Source organism: Notamacropus eugenii, chromosome 4 (assembly GCF_028372415.1).
Source record: "Notamacropus eugenii isolate mMacEug1 chromosome 4, mMacEug1.pri_v2, whole genome shotgun sequence".
Taxonomy (NCBI): domain Eukaryota; kingdom Metazoa; phylum Chordata; class Mammalia; order Diprotodontia; family Macropodidae; genus Notamacropus; species Notamacropus eugenii.
Window position 1 is genome coordinate 87,101,982 of NC_092875.1, and position 24,900 is coordinate 87,126,881.

The 24,900-nt window shown below is 39.7% G+C and overlaps 1 protein-coding gene across 3 annotated transcripts in view; it reads left to right on the forward strand.

The window, feature by feature from the left end:
• The window catches only part of PPP1R16A (protein phosphatase 1 regulatory subunit 16A), a 111,758-nt gene that overhangs the window by 45,906 nt on the left and 40,952 nt on the right, over nt 1-24,900 (forward strand). For all 3 annotated transcript variants that reach the window (XM_072602760.1, XM_072602759.1, XM_072602761.1), the window contains exon 2: nt 7,258-8,915. In XM_072602760.1, the coding sequence (XP_072458861.1) occupies nt 8,537-8,915 (379 nt within the window). In that variant the 5' untranslated portion in view covers nt 7,258-8,536. The remainder of the gene's footprint in view (nt 1-7,257; nt 8,916-24,900) is intronic.

Genomic DNA, 24,900 nt, shown 5'->3' on the forward strand with positions numbered 1-24,900 from the left:
ATTGAGTACCATTTCTCCTGAAGGATTATACTCAGTTTTGCTGGGCAGGTAATTTTTGGTTATAAACTTAGCTCCTTTGCCCTCTAATCCTTTAATGTAGAAGCTACTAAATCTTGTGTTATCCTGACTATGGCTCCACGATGTTTCAATTTTTTTTTTTTCTGGAGGCTTGCAGTACTTTCTTCCTAACCTGGGATCTCTGGAATTTGGTATAATATTCCTGGGAGTTTTTCATTTTGGGATTTTTTTCAGGAGGTGATCAGTGGATTCTTTCCATTTTTATTTTGCCTTCTAGTTCTAGACTGTCAGGGCAGTTTTCCTTGATAATTTCTTGAAAGATTTCAGGTAGTCTAATAGTTCTAAACTCATCTCTCCTTGATTTATTTTCCAGGTCAATTTTTCCAAGGAGATATTTCATATTTTCTTTGATTTTTTCATTCTTTTGATTTTGTTTGATTGTTTCTTGATATTTCATGGAGTCGTTAGTTTCCACTTGCCCAATTCTACTTTTTAAGGAGTTATTTTCTTCAGTGAACTTTTGTGTCTCTTTTTCCATTTGTCCAGTTCTGATTTTTAAGGAGTTCTCTTGAGTGGAATTTTTGTGCCTTTTTTACCATTTGACCAATTCTGTTTTTTTTATTATTATTTTTTAATGTTTAACAATCACTGCCATACAATTGAGATTTTATCCCCCCCACACCTATCCCCCACTACCCCCCTCCCTCCCCATGACTGCATACAATTCTGTATAGGTTCTACATATACTTTCCTATTGAGTACATTTTCACTATAGTCATGCTATGTAGTCAGACTAAAATAAATGGAAGAAATCATATAACAAATCAAAACGTGATACACAAACACATACACATACACAAACATGATCTGCTACATTCTGCGAATGACTTCCATATTTCTTTCTCTGAGTGTGGAAGGCATTTTGCCTTAGAAAACCACCATTGGGATTTTTTTTTTTTTAAGAAGTTCTTGCGTTATTACGAAATTCCAAGTCTACCAGAAAAAACTCTCACACACTGGGGTCGTTGCTGTGCTCAAAGTTCTCCTGGTTCTGCTCCTTTCACTCAGCATCAGGTCATATATAAGTCCTTCCGGGCCTCTCTGAAGTCTTCTTGTTCATCATTTCTTATGGCACAATAATACTCCATTACATTCATATACCATAATTTATTCAGCCATTCCCCAGTTGATGGACATCCCCTTGACTTCCAGTTTTTGGCAACTACAAAGAGTGCTGCTATAAATTTTTTGTACATGTGGGACCCTTTCCCATTTTTATGATCTCTTGGGGATACAGTCCTAGTAGCGATATTGCTGGGTCAAAGGGTATATGCACATTTTTGTAGCCCTTTGGGCATAGTTCCAAATTGCTCTCCAGAATGGTTGGATGCTCTCGCAGCTCCACCAACAATGCAATTCTGTTTTTTAAGGTATTTTCTTCAGTTTTTTTTTTTGTGTATGTGTGCCTGCCTCTTTTACTAAGTTGTTGACTCTTTTTTCATGATTTTCTTGCATCACTCTCATTTCATTTCCCAATTTTCCCCCTACCTCTCTTATTTGAGTTTTCACATCCCTTTTGAACTCTTCCAGGAATTCTTTTTGTCGGCCTGAGACCAATTTACATTTTTCTTTGAGGCTTTGATTGTACCTGTTTTGACTTTGATGACTTCTTCTGATTTCATGTTTTGGTTGTCCATGTTACCAGTAAAGTCAGGTTCTTTTTTTGTTGTTTGCTCATTTTTTCCAAGGGACATTAGGTGGCGCAGTGACAACAGTTCTAGGACTAGAGTTAGGAAGACCTGAATTAAAATATGACCTCAGATATTTGCTGGCTGTGTGACCCTGAGTATGTCACTTAAACTTGGTTCCCTCAGTTTCTTCATATATAAAAATGAACTGGAGAGGGAAATGGCAAACCACTCCAATATCTTTGCAAAGAAAACCCCAACTGGGTCCTGAAGAGTCAGTCATGACTAAAAATGACCGAACATTTTTTGAGCCTATTTCTTGACTTTTGACTTTATGTAAAAATTGGGGTCTGCTTCTGAGGTGGAAGTGGCACTGTCTGAAGCTTAAGGTTTTTTTGCATCTGTTTTCAGAGGTAGTTCTGAGATCTATAAGTTTTCGGTTCTTCCAAGACAGTATGATCTAAGGAAAGCTTATTTACTATTCTCTTGGCTTATGCTCTGTAAGTGATCTCATATACTCTTTTCTACCCCAGAACTATGCTCAGGGTCCCCACTCCCCTGCAGCTATAAGCTCTGTATGCTAGTATTCCTCTTTGTCTTGGGAGTAGGACCCAGGACTGTGACCCAGATCTGTGTTGGGGCAATGTAACAACAGTCCTGCACCCAGTGCCATCAAAGAGACTTTTGTAATCTCTTTCTGACAGTTATCTGACCCTCTTGCCATTTGTGGACTAACAGTTCCAGAAGCTGCTATCACCAATTCAGTTGCTTCCAAAGCTTGCTGAGGGAATTCATACTGCTGGCTTGCTGGGGAGATTCCTACACTACACTACACTGCACTGTGCTCCGCTCTCACCCCAGTGCAACAGATATTCCTGCTGGATGTGTATTGTCAAGACCTTGGGTTGGAACAAGGTTTTATCTCATCCTTTTGTGGATTCTGCCACTCCAGAATTCATTTTGAGGTGTTATTTTAAAGTTGGTTGGAAGGGAATTTGGGAGAGCTCAAGAGAGTCCCTGCCTTATCTCTGCTATCTTGGCTGCATCTCCTCACTGTGTGCTTTTAAAAAAATGTTTCAGTGACTCTCTTTGTGGACATCACTATTGCTGCCTGCCCAACACACTTCTTCTCTATCTTCCATTTACCAAGAGAAAAGAAAAAGAAGCCTCAAACTTGTAACAAATAAGCATAGCCAATCAAAATTAATCCAAACAGTAGCCATGTCCAGAAATGTATATCTCCTTCTGCCCCTTGTATCCCTCACCTTTCTGTCAAGAGTCATGTTTACATGTTTCATCATAGTTTGTCTGGACACATGGTTGGTTATATCTTTGATCAGAGTTCTTTCAAAGTTGTTTTTATTTACATTGTCATTTTTCTTGTGTAAATTGTTCTTATGGTCATGCTCATTTCACTCTAAATCAGTTTGTATTTGCTATGGTCCAGTAATATTCCATTACATTCATTTACCCAATTAGTTCATCCATTCCCTTGGATTCTAGTTCTTTTCAAGCTCTGTCCCTTTTAATTCCTCCCTTCAGGACTGGGAAGTTTGCTTTGCTTTTGCCTCTTCTCTCCATGGTATTTCCTCTCTTTTTAGTTTCCATCTTTTTGTATCCAAGTTTGTCTCCCTGTTGAGTTTTATGTATTTTCACACCAATCTTTTGTGTATGTCTGTGTTAACTCACCTCTGTCCATTTTAACTGAGGTTCAGCTGATGCCTACTCCCCCTGCCCATTCTTCCATGTTTGCATATTCTTCTCCTCACATTCCTCAATCGTAAGATAATGATGATAATAATAGTGACAATAATGACTGATAGTTATATAGTCCTTGTCATGTACCAAGCACTATGCTAAGCACTTTACAAGTATTATGTCATCTGATCCTCACAACAACCCTGAAACGTAGATATTATCCCCTTTTTACAGATGAGGGGATTGAGGTAAACAGAGCTTAAGTGACTCTCATAGGGTCTCACAGCTTTTAAGTGTCTGAGACCATGTTTGAATTCAGATCTTTGTGACTCTAGGCCTGGCACTTTATCCACACCACCATCTAGGTGCTAATAGCAAGTTCAGCATCCTTGTTTTTCCTTTCTACACTAGTGTATTCCTCCTTTTACCTTCCTTCTTTTTCATCTCATCATACTCTCAGAACAGAGCCAGTCTATCCTAGGACTTTTGTTATTCTAATTGAACTCCCTTAATACCCCATGAAGACATTAAAATTTTGGAGGACCACTTGTTTCTTCTCTCCCATTAGAATTAGTGCTGTATTATCATGTGGCTTCTTCCATATCATATAGGTATAAATAACCAAATAAATGCACCTTTCTAGGTTTCTCCAGACCCTTATGTTTAAATTTCAGCATTTGTACTCCAGTTCTGGTCTTTTCATCAGAAATACTTGAAAGTCTTCAATTCCATTAACAATCCATTTTTTCCCTGTTGAATTACCTCAGTTTGCAGAGTAAGTTTTTCTTGATTGTAAGCTCATATCTCTTGCCTTTTGGAAGAAAGCTGCTAGGTCCTACGTAAACCTGACTGTAGCATCTTGGTTCTTGAACTCCATCTTTTTTAATATTTGCATTTTTTTTTTTGATATGACAGTTCTAAATTTTGACTTTGGCATTCTTGGGACTGTTCCTTTTGGGGTTCCTTTCAGCACGTGATTGGTGAACTCTTTTTATCATTGCTTTGTCCTCTGTTTCTGAGATATGTGAGTAATTTTCATCTAGGTGCTTTTAAAAATCATGACATTTAAGAAATCCATTGGTTCTTAAATTTTCTCTTGACTTGTTTCCAGATATGTTGTTTTTTATCTCAGTTATCTTAAATTTTCTTCCATTTTTTTCAATCTTTTGATTTTCTTCAAAATCAAATATTTCTTAATATTTGATATCAATATCAATATTTCTTACTATTTCATGGAATTGTTTATTTCTACTTGGCCTCTTCTGGTTTTCAGGGATTTTCTTTCTTGGGTAAGGTTTGTTTTTTAAGCTGCTTATTCATCTTCCAATTATTTCCTTCAGTGCTTTTATTTCATTTTTATATCTCTTGGCCTATTTTTTCCAGTTATATTAATATAATCCTTGTGGAATCCATTTTTTCTATGCTTATGGTTGTTATGGAGTCATATATGCAATAATTATTGATACTTGTGGGTGTGTTCTTTTATTTATCTCTGACTTCATTTTCTGGATTTCATCATTGTGCCAGATCCAGGGTTTATTCCCTAGCTGCAACTTTTGTGTGGAATGATCAGTCCTGCTTGGTCTTACGTTGGGCTCCCTGGGTACTAGGGATTGACCTCTACTTCTTGAGTTTAGGCTCCCCTGGATCTTTGAGGTTCAAAGACCTGGATTTTTAGGACCCTTTGTGATATCTCAGGACAGAGTGTTAAGTAATAGCCCCTACTGTCCCAGTCTGTCTGCATTATGGTGGTCAGTACTTGGCTGGTTACTGCCTGGTACTGCTCCCTAAGTCTTTCAGTGTCCCCATTGTGGGGCTTTCTGACTATTCTAGGGCTTTCCAAAAGGAACCCTTTGATCTTGCTGCCTCTCAGTTTAAAAGTCTTACAGTCTACATCTGTCCTATCTCCGGTCACCTCACAATCTTTTTGCTTAAAGGAGAGGGGAGCCTCCTTTCCTCTTGTCTTTAGACTTCTGACAATTTTGAGGTGGATCACTTTTGGTCTAGTATGAATTCTACGGAGTAGTTATATGTAAACTGGGTGGCTTACTCTCTTGTTCAGGTAGCCATCTTTGCCAGAAGTTGGCTCCGTTGATTTCTGCTGCAGTACCCATTTGTTGTTTGTCAGAATCAAGTCTGGTGCTCCAATTTCCTCTTCAGCTTCCTTCATTTTCTGAAATGCAGCCTTAGGTCTCTCTGAGAGACACCAGGGCTGGGAAGCTGATTGTCCCTCTGCCCTCTGCCCTGCTCAGATCACATCTGGAGTATTATGTTCAGGACTACGTGCCACAGTGTAGAAAGAACATTGATAAGCTGGAGGATGTCCAGAGGAACATGACCAGAATGATTGTGATTGTGCCATCTGAGTTTTAAGATCATGCCACATGACGATTCTTTGAAGGAACTAAATAGTTTAGTATGTAGAAAACTTTAGGGGAACATCATAATTGTCTTCAAGTATTTGAACTAGCTTGTGAAAAAGTGCTTAGATTTGTTCTGTTTAAATCCTAGTTCTATACGGCATAGGGATGGTAGAAAGATTTCGGCCCCAGACAGAAAAAAAACAAAACAATCCAACAACTTCTGACAGAGCCGTGTGAAAGTGAAATGAGCTGCTATGGGAGGTAGTGAGTTTCTGCTCACTAGAGTTTCTTCAAGGAAAGATTGGGTGCTTATTTGTCAAGTCTGTGGTAAAGTGGATTGAATGCTTATGAAGGCGGACCTTTGAAATTCCTTCCAGCTCTTGAGATGTTCGGCTCTAGGCTAGGCAAGAAAAATAACTCATGCTTATGTAGTACTTTAGGGTTTACAAAGGATTTTCTTCACAGTAATCCTCTGAGGTTAAGTGGTGCAAATACTTTTATCCCATTTTACAGATGAAGAAACTGAGACTTTGAGAAGTTATTTGCAAAAAGTCACACAATTTTGTATGAGGGGACATTTGAAACCTACTCACTTGAATCTAAATAGCACTCGGCCAACACTATTTTTCTGTTATTTGTTTACTCCTTTATTCCACAAACATTAAGTACCTCCTAAGTCTGAGACACTGTGTCTGGGCATTGAGGATACACCAATGAGTAACAAGATCCCTCCTTCCTCTTAGCTGTCTTAGTGTAGACAACATATGGACAGAAATAGCTATATTACAGAGAGCAGGATGTACAAGATGTCCTAAGGGTTTTGATGAAGTGGAGATGACTTTCATGAAAGGGAATCAGGGAAGGCTTCATGAAGGAGGTGTCACTGGAGTTTGGTCTTAAAGAATAAGTAGGATTTCAGCCCATAGATGGCAGAGTGGTAGGGAGGTGAAAGTAGGCTGACATTCCAGGATGGGAAACAGCTGGCAAAAGTTCCAGTGTAAGAAAGCATGAGTTACATTAAGAGGGCAGCCAGTACTCCCATTTAGCTGAAGATGTTCTTGAGAAGGGTAGATTGACTCTAGATTGTCAGAGTGAGGAGTTTGACCTTCATTTACCAGGCAGTTGGGTTTTAAGGGCATTAAAACATTTTAAGCAGTGGCTTTCCATTTGCCCCACCCCAGGAAAACATGACCTAGGTTCATACTGAATGAAAACCCTCTCCATTCTGTTGGGGGTGGGTAGAGAGGTGGGGAAGGTATGCTGTAATGAGAGGATAAGAATGAGGATTGATGAGGAGGGACAAGGGGGAGCTTTGGGGCTGTATTGTGTGGAAGTAAGATCTTATGCTACCGTCTAAACTGTGTCAGTAGCAGTAGATATTGACCTGGCCACCTCTCACTTGGTTTGAGAGAGCTGACGCCTTCTCCCTCCTTCCTTCTCCCCTCCCCCTTCATGCTTTCTTTGATGTTTCCTTGTTTTTTTCTCCTCAGGTCTGTGGGAGCTGCCTGTCTGCCTGTCTTTGTGAGTGGGGTGGCAGGGCAGCAAAAGGTAGTGTGTACCCAGCCACACTGTGCTGGGGAGGAGCCAAGGTACTGCCCCATCACTGACTTGCCTGCCCGCCTGCCCATCTACCTGCTTGCCCACCTTCTCCTGCATTTGGGCCAGAGAGGCCCACTCCTTTGCTGGACAGGAGCCAGAGAACTTGGGCAAATCAAATTACTAAGAAGAAGGGAGCCAGCTGGCCAGCCCAACTCCAGCACGGCCTTGGTGGAGCAGACACCAGGCTGAAGCCTTGGAAAGGAGAAACTTCTAGACCTTGGCAGAAAAAGACCCCATCAACATACCAGCATAACATCCTGACCTCCTCTGCTTTCTTCTTTGATAGCTGATCTCCTGTTCCCTCCCTTTGGGGAGGAGCTGCCCCACTGGCACTCCATCAGTTTATGATGGTAATGGGGGCTATAAACTGACACTGGAAAGCCCAACATTCTGACTAAGCTGGGAGAGGCAGAAGGAAAAAGGAGCACAATATTGAAGAGGGTCTGATAATGGGGAGCTCTCTGGTTGGACCTGTTGGTTCTCTGACTTGGAAAGAAGTGATCAGGGGTGCTGCCAGGACCCTTCGAGGGGCCATCACTTACTGTTGATTGTTTTCCCTTCCCCTGCCCTTCAGTGGCTTGGGGAAGCTGGAGCCTCCTTATCAGGGTAATTAGCAGCAGACCCTGGACTGAGACTGGCCTCTGTCTCAGTGATTGCTTCCCTGCTGAGTGGATCCTGCCTGCTGTGCACCACACATACCAGCTGTGCACCCTGACCCTGTTGGGGGAGGCGACGAGAGAAAGGAACAAAGCGGGGTGGGCATAGATCATCGGTGTCTTGGGCATAGTGACAGCCCAGCGGGTCAGGGACACTGAGGGGATTGTTTGCCCAACTTTTCCTTTTACCTACTCCCCAACTGTCACAGGGAGAGGTACTTGGGCTCCAGTCTCTGGAAACTGAGGTCTAGAGCTTCAGAAACCAGAACTGGAGAGCTTTGTGGGTTGGGGAGCAGATGGTGACTAGTTCCCAGGCTAGTATTGAGTCATTTGGATATATTACTGCCTGGACCCCAGCCTTCCCCACAGACTTGTCTAGATAGCACTATTGAGAACCAGGTTCAGCACTATGGAGCAATTTCTTGCCTCTGAAGCCAGAGGCTCAAACTACGGAGCAGCTAACTGATCAACAGCTACAGCAGGATCCCAAGGAGGAGTAGGTGCTGGGCAGGGGATGCCCCCAGAGGGCTTGGATCAGGCCATCAGCCTCATCCCTTGGGTCCAGGCCCAGGCTATTCTGTTCTCTCCTCTCCCTTACTCTGACCTATCCCATCCTACCTGGAGGCAGCCCTTCACCATGGCTGAACATCTGGAGCTTCTGGCAGAGATGCCCATGGTGGGCAGGATGGGCACCCAAGAACGGCTTAAACATGCACAGAAGAGGAGGGCCCAGCAACTGAAGAAGTGGGCCCAGGCTGAGAAGGAGACCCAGGGCAAGAAGGGCCGTGTGGAAAAGAAGAGTAAAACCACTGTTGGAATCAAGGAGAAACGAGTACTCTTTCCCCCAAGTATCACCTTGCTGGAAGCAGCAGCACGCAATGACCTGGAAGAAGGTAAGGGTCCTGGGAATGGTGCCTCTTGTCAGAGTTGCTTTAACCTATATTAGTTTCTGGTCTCTGGTCCTCTGAGTGGAGTGGGAATGAGCTGGAACATCACATATAGGGATGCACCTTGTTTTCTTGGGCTCATTCTCTGGGGCAGTCACCTTTCCTTCATTTAACTTGCCTTCTTAGGAACATACAGATGTGTGGTGAAAAGAACATTGGTCTTCAGCTCCAATCCCTGTTCTGCCCTTTACTAGCTATATGACCCTGAGAAAACAACATAGTGAATGCTAGCTCTTGGGGGCAAAGGCTTGGGGTTCAGGTCCTGTCACTAAAATTGACTGCCTGTGTGACCTTAGATTTCTAGGCCTCAATTTTCTTATTTGCAAAAGGAGAGGATTTGATTAGGTGGTCTTTGAGGTCTCTTTTAGTTCTTGATTTATGATCCTTGAATTCTAAGTTAATTAACCTTTCTATTTCTCAGATTTCTAATCTGCAAATTGGGCTTAATAATGCTTTTACTAACTCTCCGTGGAGTAGTTGTGAGCACTTTGTAAACTATACTTAAATGTGATTTTTGGTCATTCTTTGTGCAATGAAAGAGAGAGGAAAAAGGCTCCGAGGGCTTCCAGAGGAGAAAGGAACAGATCTGCCTCAGCACAGCTGCTGCTCTCTTCCCTCCTGCCATCCCCCCAGTCCATCCTCATTCTTAGTTAGCAGACTGGATCTAGAGTCAAGAAGACCTGAGTTCAAATCCTGACTCAGATACTTATTGTGTGACCCTAGAAGTCATTCTTCTTCAGAGATAGAAACATATATTCTGACACTTTAGCCCTTTTGTTAATCAGAGGGATATCTAAAACAGGAGTGAGGCTGGAGAAAAGCCTTTCTCTAGGCTAATTCTAGTTCTAGTTCTAGCCATGGCCTCTGCTTTTGCCAGTCTGCTACCCCTTGAGCTGTACTGTTAGGGCTGAATTCATCAAGCATAGATTCATGGCCTTGAGAACTGAAAGGGACCCAAGAGATCATCTGATCCAGCTCTCTCCTTTTACAGATTAGAAAGTTAAGGCCCCAAAGGCCCCAAAAGGGGCTTTGTTCTAAGGTCATACAGCTATTAAGTGGCATGGTGACTTCAAATCCAGAGCTGTTTTCCAATATGCCATTCTCCTGCAAGTATTCCTCTAGTGCTTTACTCTTTCCAGCCCCATGCAAAGTGATGCTAGGATAGTAACTTAGAATTTTAAACTCACCAAGATGTCAGAGCAGGAAGGGAACATGAAAATCATCAAGTTCATCCCTTTCAATTTACAGAGGGAGAAATGACTTGCCCAAGGTCTTATGCCTAGTAAGTTTTGGTCTAGTATTCTTTCTGTTACACCATACCTTATATAAAGCTGGGCTTCTTAAACTTTTCCCACTTGTGACCCCTTTAGCACTTCTTAAACTGTGGGTTGTGCTGAATAGTGTAAGTACACACATCATAGAATTATAGATCTAGATCTGGACGGGGCCTTTGAGGCCACTGATGAGGAAACTGAGGCACAGGGATGTAGAGTGACATGTCTAGGGTCACACAGCTAGTAAGTGTCTAAAGCAGGATTTTGAACCCAGGACTTAACTAAATTGATGTCCTAACGTAGAGCCTGTTGGAGAGGAAACATTAATATCCTTGAAATAATTTTTAGTCTGTTCTAGAGTCTTTTGTGGGATAGAAGACAGATTCCCCTAGATCAACCCTTGTGAGGAAGTAACCAGCATTGTATAACCAAGGCCTACATTATTTAGACTGGAAATAATCATTCAGCATTAACAATTGGGGAAGTCAGAAGAGGCTGTCTGGAAGGCTTTATGAAGGAGGTGAGATGAACTGGGTGAGTCATGAGAATGCAGAAAATCACTTTAAAAGTACATCTGTATCTTAAGGCTAAGCTGTATTATTATGTCTTCATATTAAATAATCAGAGATGGGGGAGGGCATGAATGAATATAGTTTGGATTCAGTTAACTGTGAGGAAAAATTGGCCTGGCTGGAGTGGAGGGTGTGTCTGGGAAGCCTTGAGAGATAAGGCTGATGTGGTTGGGTGGGGTCAGTCTATGGAAAGCCTTGAATGGCAGGTGGAGGAGTTTGAACTGCAGGGGCTTAGCAACCTATGGCCTGTGGCACAGAGCTGCCATGCTATGTGGCACTCTCAAATTACTGATCTCCTTCATTGCTTGAAAAGTTGCAGAAAAGCTTCACTTAGGGTATATACTGCGTTTAGGACATAAGGGATATCCTAAGGAGAAAAGGAACAGCACCCAGACTTTACTTCTGCTGAACTTTTTGGCCAGGTTTTTTATCTCTACCACCTTACATAGGGACCTGAGGACACTGCTGCCACTATTTATGAGGAAAGGTTCCCAGGCATGAAGATCTTTTGTTACTGGTGAGCCAGACACTCCCCTGGAGGATTGCCTTCTCTCACAAATATGCTTTTGTATCAGTCCAGTATAGAACTCCCTCCTTAGTCTGTGTATCCATGGAGTTCATGTGCAGAGTGGCAGCCTGAATTCTAGTTTGAGCAGGGAAGACAGTCATTGTGGGCAGGGCCAGACTGTGAAGATAGGAAAAAAAAGACTGGTGGCAGTCAGTATGTCATACCAGAAAGAGCATATATCAGAGCATGGGTTCATGTATCAGCTTTGCCACTTACTATCCATATAGTAACCAGGTGGTGAAGTAGATAGCAAACTGGCCCTAGTGTCAGGAAGACCTAAGTTAAAATCCTGCCTCAGATGCTTGTTGTGTGACCCTCAACGTCACTTATTCTCCATATGCCTCAGTTTCATTATCTGTAAAATGTAATAATAGCAGGATTGTTGTAAGGATAAAAGGAGATATTTGTAGTGTTTTACAAATCTTTTGGTGCTATATAAATTCTAGTTATTATTACTACTGCGACTACTGTTACTACTTCTACCACCACCACCATCACTTTTGTAACTCTAGGACATTCATTTCCTTTTTTTCTAAACGTCAGTTTCCTTATAAGCAAAATAACTTATACAGTAAAGTCAGTCAACTAGCATTTATTAAAGGCTTACTTTGTGCCAAGCACTATGCTAAGGGCCTAGAATACAAATAGAAATAGAAAGGCAAACCTTGCCTTCAAGGAGTTTACATTCTAATGAAGACTACACCTAAGAGGAAACTAGAAGGAGGATAGAGGGGTAAAAGTACCCAAACTGGGGCTTGGTTGGAGAAGTCCAGAGTACAGCCTGGAGAGTTGTGAGGAAGGTAACTTGTAAACCTTAAAGCACTATAGAAATGTCATCTCCGAAGGGGAGTTGTGTTTCTCTTCACTGGGCAGGCTTATCTCTGCCTGACTGTAGCTGCTTTTCACAAACTCTTTTACACTTTCTGTATTTCTGACCTTACAGATTCAACCCAAACTCCAAGGGTTTTCTCAACTCTTTCCTTCCTAGCATCACCAGGTTACCTGGGTCACAGGCCACAATTCCGAGCTGCCTCTGTTCTTCACGACAAGCTTGAGAAGAGACTGTAGAGAACAGCTTACTGCCATTTCCTTTACTCAGTAATTCTAGTCCTGGAGGTACTTCAAGTCCAGGGCATGAGTCAAGTATCTCCGGTGTGGGGATCCTAATGTTAGACATATTTGTCAAGTCTCCATGGGACACTTCTGAACAGTGTGTAACCTGCTATTACATAGGATTTAATAGTTGTGATGAGGAGGAAGAGTATGATGATAGCTGAGGGTGTGTGTGTATGTGTACATATACACACATATATGTATATCCCTTTAAGATTTGCAAAGCACATGGGATATATTATATCATTTGAGGCAGGTGCCATGAGGCAGGTACTCCAGGTATCATCATCATTCATATTATCCCAGATAAGGAAGTAAAACTAAGAGGAGTGAAGTCACACGACTGCTAAGTATGGGGATGGCGTTTGAGCCCAACGCCTGTTGCCTGCATTCTGTGCCCAGCACGATATCCACCCTGCTGTGCTGTCTCAGCTTTACAAGGCCCAGGCCTCATCCACTTGGAGAGAAAACATGGAGAATGAGATGGACCTGGAGGAGATAGGAAGAGGGGAAGTTTGAGAATACCACAAGAGAATTTATATGAATACGGGGCCTTTGTCCTGAGTGGGCATTAAAAGAAGCATTTTTTGATTTGGAAAGGGGCAGTGACAGAAGAGGTACTGGAAGATAGGATAGGCAGAGTGGGCTCTATACTGGAAGCTGTTCCCTACATAACTCTGGGCAGCGTAGTAGGCATTGTGGAGAGGAACATGCATTCACAGAGCTGCTCTCTGTCTGGCTCTTTCAGAAGAACCTTAGAAAGGTCCTACCGTTTTAAGTTCATTGGCAGAGATAAGTGCAAAGGTATAAAAAAATGCCTAACTGCCCTTTATCAGTTCAAATCACAAGGCTCAGATGAACTAATCATAAAGTATGGAATTTCCAAGTTGGAAGGGAGTTTAGCAACCATCTAGTTCATTCCACATCAACCTGAGTTGTTTCAGGCTAAGTATTCAGACTTATTCCAGAAGCAAGGAAAGAAGAGTTCCTGCTTCTGGGGACCTTACAGGCTATTTGGAGAAACAACTCACATGCATCAAACAGAAGAGAAGGTAAAACATCCATAAAATGAAAGTGTTGAACTAAGTTGGAATCCCAGAATCCCTGTAGTCATTGTCTAATCAAATGCATCCCTGAAAAGTTTTAAATTTCTTCTACAGTGTATCCAGCAAGTGATCATCCAGCCTTCACTTTAAGACCTCTAGTGATGGGCAACCCTTCCTGAGACATCACTTCATTTTCTGGGTAGTTCTTAATAGAAAGTTTTTCCTTAAAGCAAGTACAAATTCATCTATCTATCACTAGTATTTCTTTATCACTAGTAGCTCTGAATTCTGCCATCTGGGGCTAAACAGAAAAATGTCTAATCTCTCTTCCCAAATAGAGTTCTTCCAAAGCAGTGCACGTGAGTATTTTTTGATTTGCCTTAATGATTATCCCATCCTTCAAAAGGCAGAGGAACCAGAGGGGACTTGTTTTCCTGGATTGATTCTTACCTCCCAGGAAGGAATTGATTGTTGAGGACAGACAGATCCGCCTTAGAATTTGTGATAGAGGAAAGCCAGACAGAATCTGACGTGCATCTTAAATTTTCAAAGGTTTCAGAGAAAGGCCTAAAATTTATCCAGGAGTAAGATGGTTAACAACAATAATAATAATTCAGGTCGCTAGGTGGCGCAGTGGATAGATCAATGGGGCTTGGAGTCAGGGAGACTCATTTTCATGAGTTTAAATTTGGCCTCACTTCCACTAGCTTTGTGTGATTCTGGGCAAGTCACTTCACCCTGTTTGCCTCAGTTTCCTCATCTGTCAAATGAACTGGAGAAGAACATGGCAAACCACTCTAGCATCTTTGCCAAGAAAACCCTAAATGGGGTCACAGAGAGTTGGATACGACTAAATACCAGCAACAAAATAATAATAATAGCTTCTATTTAGGTAGCATTTTAATGTTTGCAAAACACTTTGCTTAGATTATCTTATTTGATCTTTACTATAACCCTGTGACATAGATGCTATTATTATCCTTATTTTATAGATGAAAACCTGAGGCTCAGAGAGGTTAAGTGACTGGTCCAGAGTCACAAAATTAGTAAGTGGTTAAGGTGGGATTTGAACCCAGGTCTTCCTGACTCCATAGTCAACACTGTCCTCTGATATATTGCCTTCTTATGTGCAGAAGATAGAAGCAAGGGTAGGTAAGGGCAGCTGAATACAGAAGTTTGGCACATCCCTGTAGGAATAATGTTAGGAATGTAAAATCCTGGAATGGACTGGGACTAGGGAAAAAAAGCTCTGGACAACAAAAAAGTTGTTTGTTTTTTAAGCTGTGTTGAGGAAAATAAGAGAATCAGAGAAAAGGGATAGTACCATTACTTGTGGATACGTTAGCTCAGAGTTGTCAAACACTCAGTCTAGGCATTATACTCCCCAGTGCAGGTCAAACCAGATTAAAATGTAATTGGAAAATATTTAACAAAATGAATAAAAATATGATAAAATATAGATAATGTTAATATGTGATTTTATAAGTCAATATGTGCCTATAGGGATCCTTATGTATGATTTAATGTGTCCCACCCCTTTTTCTATTTGAATTTGACTAGTTTAGATAATAATAGAAAATACTTACTTTGCTTCTTTTTATCTCTACCAAGAAGAATAATCAGTCTTTTGACTGGAAATGACAGAACAAAAATGATACCCAAGATAAGTGGGAAAGTAAAAGAAGATGCCTAACTGTCCTTGATCAGTTCAATTCACATGGCTCAGATGAACGAATCATGAAGAATGATATTTCCAAATTCGAGGGGATTTTAGCAACCATCTAGTTCATTACATACCAACCAAAGATTAATATCCACTAGGATGTACCCAAAAAAGTGTTAATTCAGTCTGTATTTGAAAATCATCAATGAGGGGAAACCTACTACCGTTCTGAGGCAGCCCATCCCACTTTTAGATAGCTCTGGTTATTAGAAAATTCCTCTTGACAGCAAGCCTAAATTTGCTCTCATTATTCCTTGTTCTGCCTTCTGGAATCATATCAAAGAAGTGTAATTTGTTTTCTCTCTGATGACCCTTTACGTTCTTAAAGACTAATGTCATAGTATCCTCTGAATTTTCTCCATGCCAAGTATCTCCATTTCCTTCAGTTGAACTTTTAGTGGCATGGATTTGAGAGCTTCACCAGTTGGGTCACTCTCTTCTGGACTTTATTTATTAGTGGGTTTCCTAAATTGTGGCACTTAGCACAGAACACAAGACTACTATGATATGTATGCCCAGAGAAGAGTGACAGTATCCTAGTGAACTGAATCAACATGTGGTTTCTGCCTACTATCAGTGATTTTGGAAAGATTGTGAAGAATGAGGGAGGTACTTCAGGATTAGAGAATGATGAATGTTGTCCCTCTTTTCAAAAAAGGGAAGAGAATGGGACCTGCAAACTGTAGGCCAGTGAACTTGACTTTGATTCATGACAAAATTCTAATATGTATTATTAAAGGTATGATCAGTGAACATCTTGAAAATGAAGCAGTGAAAATTAAAAAAAAACAACACAACAGCATAGCTCCATCAAGAATGTGTCATACCAGAATAATTATTTTTTGACAGGATGACTAGACTGGAGTGCTATAAATATAGTTTACCTGGATTTTGACAAAACTTTTTATGATCTCTCATACTATTATTGTAGAAAAGATGAGCATCTGTGGATTAGATCATAGTATATAGTTAGATGGATTCTGGAACTTCTTTCTTTCTTTGGGAAGACCCAAAGAATAGGCATTAACAGTTCAATTATCAGCTTGAAAGGAGTGCTCCAGTGGAGGGCTTCACAAATCTGTTCTTGGCCCCATGCTATTTAACAGTTTGATCAGTGACCTAGATTAAGGCATAGCTGTCAATGCTTATCAAATTTGCAGATATAACAAAAAGCCAGGAGAGTAAATAGATATTGAATGACAAGATCCAAAAAGATTTTTGAAAGACCAGAACTCTGAGCCAAATTTAATAAGATAAAAGTTGATAGGGATAAATCTAAACTTTTATACTTGGGTGCAAAAGGATGAAATTCAGAAAGGCAAGATGGGAGAGATGTGGCTAAACAAGAGTTCCCCAGAAAAAGACCTGGGAGTTTTAGTGGAATGGAAGCTCACTATGATTCAATAATGTGACATACCAGCCAGGAGAGCTCATATGATCTTAGACTACCTTAAGTGATAGTCTTGTTGCACTCACCTCTGGTCAGACCACATCTTGATTGTCACGTTCAGTTCTGGATGCCGCATTTTAGGAAGGACCTTGATAAGCTAAAGAGTATCCAGAAAAGGATAGCCAGCATGGTGAGGAACCTCATGCCCTATGAGGATGGGTTGAAGGACCTGGAGAAGAGAAGAGTTAAGGAAACATGATAGTTGTCTTTAGTATTTGAAGAACTGTTATGTTTTAGAGGCTACATATTTGTTTTGCTTGGCCCTAGAGGAAAGAACTAGGAACGATGGGTGGAAATTGCATAGAGACAAATTTAGTCTTCATAGTAGAAGCAAAACTTTTCCAACAGTTATCCCAAAATAGGATGGTTTGCACTTCACCGGTGGTTTTATTGGATACAGGATAATAGATAAAGAGTCGGACCTCAGAGACTACCTAGTAGTTCAACCTCCTTCTTTTATAAATGAGGAAAGGAAGGCTGAAGGAGGTTAAATGACTTCTCTTGGGTTGTAGAGCCTCACAGGTGGAATTTGAACTCATGTCTTTTTCACTGGACCATGGTGCCTGTCTCGTAGAAGGTATTCTTTTTCAGTTATGAGATAAACTAGTTCAGTGGTATCAAACTCAAATGGAAACCAAGGTCACTAAATCATACATAAAGATCCCTGTGGGTAGCATATTGACATAGAAAGCCATATGTTTTATTATTGTTATTAACATTCACCACATATTATCTGTGTTTTATTGTATTTTTATTTTCTTCAGTATTTCCCAGTTATAGTTTAATCTGGTTCAGGATGCACTCATAAGTGTTGAAGATTGTGTTAAAGGCTGCATGTTTGATACCTCTGGACTAAACCTATGAGGTCTCTTCCAATTGTGAGATTATGCAATTCCATGAAAACCCTTTTAATTCTTGTATATTACTGGCCTCTTTCCTCTCCCTTGCCCACCAGTCTTGTCTTCCTCAGGCTAAGTATTCATAAACACTCCTCCTGTAATTTGGTTTTCAGTCTTATTACCATCTTGTTCATCCTCCCCTGGACACACTCCTATTTGTCCTAAAATTTGGCTCCCATAACTGAATATAATACTCAAAATATTATTTCATCTGATAATTTATAATGATCATAGATGAAATTATTTGTGAACACTCAAAATATAATTTCATATGAGATTCATCTAAGATAATGGGAATTTAAGTTCTTTCATTCTGTACACTTAAAAGGCTCTGTCATCTTATCACATAAGTACTCTGTCCAGGATTGTAGATCAAAACCCATCAATACTTCATTCTTTGTAGCACTTGTTTGTGTCCTGTAAGGCCTTCTCAAGAGATCTACCCATTGTCTTGCAAGTGTCCCTCTAGCTTTCTTGATGTTGCATGTGTAGCCATAGAACACATGAGTTGCCCTATCTGGCATCTCTTTATTTTGATACTTGACCATCCCACTTCCTTTTCTGGCCCTACATCAATTATATGATATATTTTATTAATCAACAGGCATTTATTAAGTACCTACTATCTGAATTATTTAAATAATTAAAAATTTTTAAATGAGAAATGAACAACAGAAATGACATTGATACCAATTATAATAATTTCATTCATAAGTTTAACTAATGTAAATTAATTGCCACAACAAGGAGACCATAAGAACTCAGGAATTGTCTTCATTAGCAGATACTTGCTAAATGCAGAGAGAGACTTGTGAAAGGTAATATGTTGTTGAAATATAAATTTATTTATGAATGTTATGAAGAAGAATCATGAGAAGTATTGTAGAGAGAAGCAGGGGAGAGAAACTTGTCAAGATATACAACTAAACAAAATCACTCTGAGCACATTTGATGATGAAAATGGAATGAGAATAGAAATAAAATAGAAAAGATTTACAAGAACCATTTTAACAGACTTTTCATTTAAAGATGGTGAAACTGCCACACTTGGACTATCGTAGTCTCAGATATGCTCAGGTGGTCATGACACATAAGAGAACAAGTGGGGGAAATGCGGCTGGATTGGACCAAATATAAATAGAGGAAATCCATACTGGGGGCAGTGTAATTGTGAAGGTATTGAGGGATCAATATACAAAGTATCTGAAGAAGGGAAAATATTGAACCTTAGTAATACAAAAACATCAACAACTATAGCTTCATATGCTAAAAGACCATGATTAATTTCTGAACTGTATGTCTTCTCTCTTGTATATACAAAATATTTATGAGAGTCCTCTATACATGAATGGAGGGCATCCTCAGTGAGGATATTTGTAGGGAAAAAGCATTTTCATAAGCAATATTCAACAATGGACCACATCTTTACCATTTTACAATTAACTGATAGATGTAGAAAATATAAGATTCCATTCCACATATAGTTTGTAGGTTACTCCCGACCCCCCTCCAAGAAAAAGAAGCATTTGATTCAGTAAAAAATGAAAACTGCATTATAGGCTTTTTAAATTTTTTTTCTCTCATTTTTTAGAAAATTGAAAGGTTTTTTTTCAATAGACAAAAATTTGCTTTCTCTTTCTCCTATCTCCTTCCATTACAGGCTCTTTTGCAACACGATGTATTGCATCCATATATCAAGAATCGTACTCACTCTATATTTCTTCAAAAATTTAACAGAAATAACCCTATTTAATAATCCTCTAATTATGACCCATGAAACAGTGAGATGTAAGCTCACCAAAAAAATGTTCTGTACTGTGATGAGAGAGAGATCCAATGCAGAATACAGGAAGAAAGAATGATTGTAGATGATAAGCTCCTTCAGATGTCCCTATTTGAGATAACATTGTTTTGGTTGCATCAAATAGCTCCAGAACATTGTAGAGACTTGAAATCACTCAAAATAGTTTGACTCATATATCCACATGGGAAAGACTGAATGGATGAATGAATGTCCAGATTTCAACTTACATTTGGATTTACAACCCACATGTATCAAAGTATATATAATTGTATGCAAACTAATGAGTTGAGCCTAGAGAAAGATAACAGGCTGGATTATTTTCAGAAAATTGCAAAGTTTGGGAAAATATGCATATTGTTAAAGCTGTGAATTGGTTCAGCCATTCTGGGAAGCAGTTTGGAACTAGGCCCCCGTAGTCACTGAATTGTGCATATCCTTTGATGTGATGATACTACTACCAGGCTTATACTCCAAAGAGATAGAAAGAGGGTAAGGACCTATATATACAAACATATTTATAGCAGCTCTTTTTGTAGTGGCAAAGATCTAGAAACTAAGGAGGTGCCCGTTAATTGAGAAGTGGCTGAACAATTTATGGTATTTAAATGTAATGGAATTCTTTTGTGCCATAAGAAGTAATGAGATAGTTTCAGAGAAATGTAGGAAGACTAATGAACTGATAACAGAATGAAGTAAGCAGAACCAGGAGAACAATTTGTATGATTACACCAACATTGTAAAGACAGACAATTTTGTAAGGTGTAGAAACTCTGATTAATTCATTGACCAACTACAATTTTAAAGGACCAATGATGAATCATGTTACCACAGGTGATAAACTCGATGCGAAATGAGATATTCGTTTTTGGATGTAGCTAATGAAGGAATTTGTTTTGTTATGAATATGGGGATTTATTTGGCTGTGAATATCTATTATATGTTTCAGTGGTTTTGTTTTTCTTTCCTTTTTTCTAATTTAGGAAGTGGGGAACAGAAAATAAATACTTGTTAACTGAAAAAAATTAAAAAGGAAAAAAGAAATTGCAAAACTTTTTTTGTTCGATATCATATTTTACTGGTGTTGTTATATGGCACTGAGACATGAAGTACCACTGCCTCTGAAGAACTAAAAGCAAGTGTTACACAGAAGGTAATGGAGAAGTATATGGTGGGTGTGAGCAGGTTACAACATAAACCAATGAAGAACCCTGAAGAAATAAAGAATACCATCAAGAAATTGTATGATAGGAAGAGAAGATGAACTAGTCATGTGGCAGTAGTGTGCGATGATAAGTGGATAGCTAGAGTACTCTAATGTCAAGAGAAAGTGAAGAAACCTTCTAGCATAGGAGTTTTTAAGTTTTTTTGTGTTCTGGACCCTTTTGGTGAAGTCTGTGAACCCATTTTCAGAATAATGTTTTAAAATCCATAAAATAGGGTTACAAAGGAAAGCAAATATAATGAGATATAGTTATTAAAATATTTTAAAAACAAGGTCACAGATTCCAGGTTAAGAACCCTTCCTGTAAGTGCATTAGGTAGAGTTCCTGTGACAGACTTTTGGAAGGACGTGGACAAGAATCACATAGGATTGGCAGGCATGAATGAATTGCAGTCTTCAGCAATGCAGACAACTCCCAAATTGATGAAATCACAGGTGCATTTGAGAATTAGAGTATATATACCAGGCATTGTGCCAAGTGTTAGGGATACAAAACCAGAAATGAAATGGTCTCTGGCATCAGGGAGCTTAAAATCTATCAGGAGAAATAAACTGTACATATATAAATAATGCTATATGCAAAATAAATGCAGGGTAATTCAGGGGTGGGAGGGTGGGGAGGCAGTAGTAGCTCATTGGAATCAGGAAAGTCTTCACATAGAAGGTGATACTTGACCAGGTGTGGTGGTACACAGCTGAAATCCCTAGTACATAGGGAGACTGAGGCTGGAGGACTTCTTAAGCTCAGCAGTTCTGATCTGTAGTGAGCTAAGAAAATCAGGTGTCCCTCAAACCCAGGTTAGAAACTGAGCTGGTCCAAGCTCCCATGATGATCAGAGTGGTACTGGACCTGTGAATAACCCCACCTTTCCAGTCTAAGTGAGATAGGGAGACCCAGTCTTTTAAAAAAAAAAAAAAGAAGAGGTTGGGACTTTAGCTCAGCTTTTAAGGAAACTAGGCTGATGATGATTATGATGGTGGTGGTGGAGTGGTGTTGTAGTAGTAGTGGGGGTAAGAAAAGAGACCATCCCAGGTATGGAGAAAAGCCAGTACAAGGGCATGGAGATAAGAAATGGAGGGTCTTATGTGAGAGAAAGAGGTTGGTTCATTTCCTTCTGTTATCAAGAAGAAGATTCTGTGGTTTAGGCTTACTATATTACAAGGGCTCCATGACTTTCTCTTGATATTTCAACCCCAGCCCTCTGTCCCTGCCCCAACCAGACTACCCACCAAATTCCTGTTTCCTTACAAGGATAGCCTTTTTTGTCTCCCTGGCCGCTGTTAGAGCTAAAATGACAAGATATGACAGGTAAATTTAAGAAGCCCCCTATTCTTGAGTGAGGTTTTGATTACACTTCCCACATCAGGACAATTTAGAATCGTCATTACATTTTTGTAAGATGACAGACATTCTAGTACAAATAGTATCCACCCATTATAAGAGAATGGCTGTTCTGCTGCACGTAGGTTAGGGCCCAGTTTTGGAGGGCCTTGAATAGCAGGCTAAGGTGTATGCTATGGGAATCATTGAGTCGGTCAGACTTACAAGTGGTTTGATAGGAAGATGAATCTAGGTGTATGTAGGGTGGAGAGGATGAAATCACAGATTCTTCACATATTTGCATATTACGGTTTATCAAGTGCTTTCTTACAACAGTGTTTGGCATCAGAGGAGACAGAGTTTGAGTAAACAGAAAGTTTTAAGTGATTTTCCCTGAGATACACAGTCTGGTGTCAGCCAGGGTTAAGTCAGGTCTCCTATCTTCAGTTCAGTGCTCTTTCTTATACTTGTCCCTGCTCATTTGGTGAGACTGGGGAAAGAACACAAGTCTCTGAAGCTCTCCATAGGGAAAGAAAAGTTCCTATTCCTACCTGCAAGTCCTCTCTTTTGGCTAAAGCTCTCATTCATCTTTTTCTCTTAAGTAGTGTGGACTCTGAGGCCAAAACAGGAAGGCTGCCCTTGGGCCAGCCTGGGTTTGGGGGTCTCCTTCTGTCCTGCTCTAACTTCCATTTCAGTGGCATATTAGGAAGAACCTTGACTATGAAGTCAGGAAGACCTAAGTTCAGATCCTGGCTTAGATATTTACTAGCTATTTAACCCTGGGCAAGTCACTTAACCTCTCTTTGCCTCAGTTTGTACATTTTCATTTTTATTTTCTACATTTTAAATAAGGATTGATGTATTTATTTTTAATATAATATATTACATATTTATATGATATATAAATATATTATAAGTATATTTTTATTTATTTATTCTTTATCTTCTTTTATAACACTTTATGATTAATTTTGTTTAATCTATTTTTATGCAACTCTATTCACATAGACTCTCATCTACCTCTCAATTTATCCCCCTCATTTGTCAACCTTTTCCCTAGTGTTAGAGTTTTTAAAAAATTTTTTATCAATTTATTTTTAGCTTTTAACATTTACTTCCATAAGATTTTGAACTCCAGATTTTCTCCCCATCCCTCCCCTCACTGCACCCCAAGATGGCATGCAGTTTGATATAGGCTGTACATATACATTCATATTAAACTTATTTCACATTAGTCATGTTGTAAAGAGGAATTAGAACCAATGGGAGAAACCACAAGAAAGAAGAAACAAAACAAAACTATGAAAGAAAAGGAGAGCAAAGAGTATGCTCCCATTTGCATTCAGATTCCAAAGTTCTTTCTGTAGATGTGGATAGCATTTTCCATAATGAGTTTTTTGGAGTTGTCTTAGATCCTTGCATTGCTAAGCAGAGATAAGTCTATCAAAGTTGGTTATTGCACATTGTGACTCCTGGTTCTGCTCACTTCACTCAGGATCAATTCATGTAATTCTTTCCAGGTTTTTCTGAAGGCCACCTGCTCATCATTTCTTTTTTTTTGTAACTATATCTTTATTTCTCAATAAATTTAAAAACTTTTTTCTTATAATGTTTTAACACATTTTGCATTGACAAAAGAAAGTCATTTCATCCATATTGACTGAGAAAGCTATTGATCACTAACAAAGAAGTAATCCCATACTTCTTGACTTGCTAACAAATCAAGAATTCCAATGGTTAGTGGCAGTGCAAATTTAGAAAACTGAAAAGAATGTCCTCTTTTGCCTAAAAGAATAAAGGTGGGTTTTTTCTTAGCTTTATGTATTAATTTGAAAACAAAAATTAAAAAAAAACTGCTCATCATTTCTTATAGAAAAGAATTCGCCAGTTGTTCAGCCATTCCCCAGTTGATGGACATCCCCTCAGTTTCCAATTCTTGGCCACCAGAAAAGAGCTGCTATATATATTTTTGTACATGTGGGTCCTTTTCCCATTTGTATGATCTCTTTGGGATACAGACTTGGAAGTGGTATTGCTGGGTCACAGTTTTATAGCCCTTTGTGCATAGTCCCAAATTGCTCTCCAGAATAGTTGGATCAGTTCACGACTTCACCAGCAACTGCATTAGTGTTCCAGTTTTCCCACATCTTCTCCAACATTTGTCATTTTCCTAGTTTGTACATTTTTAAAGTGAAAATAAGAAAATCACCTCCCCCTCCCCCAGAGTTGTTATGAAAAACAAGCGAAATAATGCAAAAACTTGAAAGTGCTATGTAAATGTTAGTTATTTTTGTAACTGTAATTATCATTCTTATTTTTACATCTTTGTACCTCAGCCACCTAGGAAAGTCCAAGACAATTTCCTGACAAAGCATTAATAGAAGTATACTGTCCAAAACATTCTTTGCCTGATTAGACTACATCCAGAGTATTGGGTTTAATTCTGGAACGTACATTTTAGGAGGGACACTGACTAGCTGGGGTTCATCCAGAGGAGGGTGCCTAAGATTGTCATATGGGGCCTGGAGACCACATCATGTGAGGATTGGCTGAAGGAGCTAAGGATATTTAGGTGGGACATGATAACTGTCCTTGTATTTACAGGCTATTCATGTGGAAGAGGGATTCAACTTTTTCTCCTTGCCCTCTGGAGGGAGAACTGAGAGCAAGGGGTGGAAGTTACAGTAAGACAGATTTCTACTCCTTGGGAAATAGCAGATACTTCATTTTTATAGGTCTGAAGGTAGAGCACGGTGGAGACTTGGGACTCATATAGAGGGGATCCCTGCTTATGTGTACATTGGACTAAATGACCTCTGAAGTCCTTCCAGCTGAGGGCCTATCAGAGCCTAAGGCAGTATTTATCTTTCTGCTCCTTGTCCATCATAGGGATCTTGCCCATGTGCTGTGTCATGGTTCTGCACTTTGCCTGATGCTGA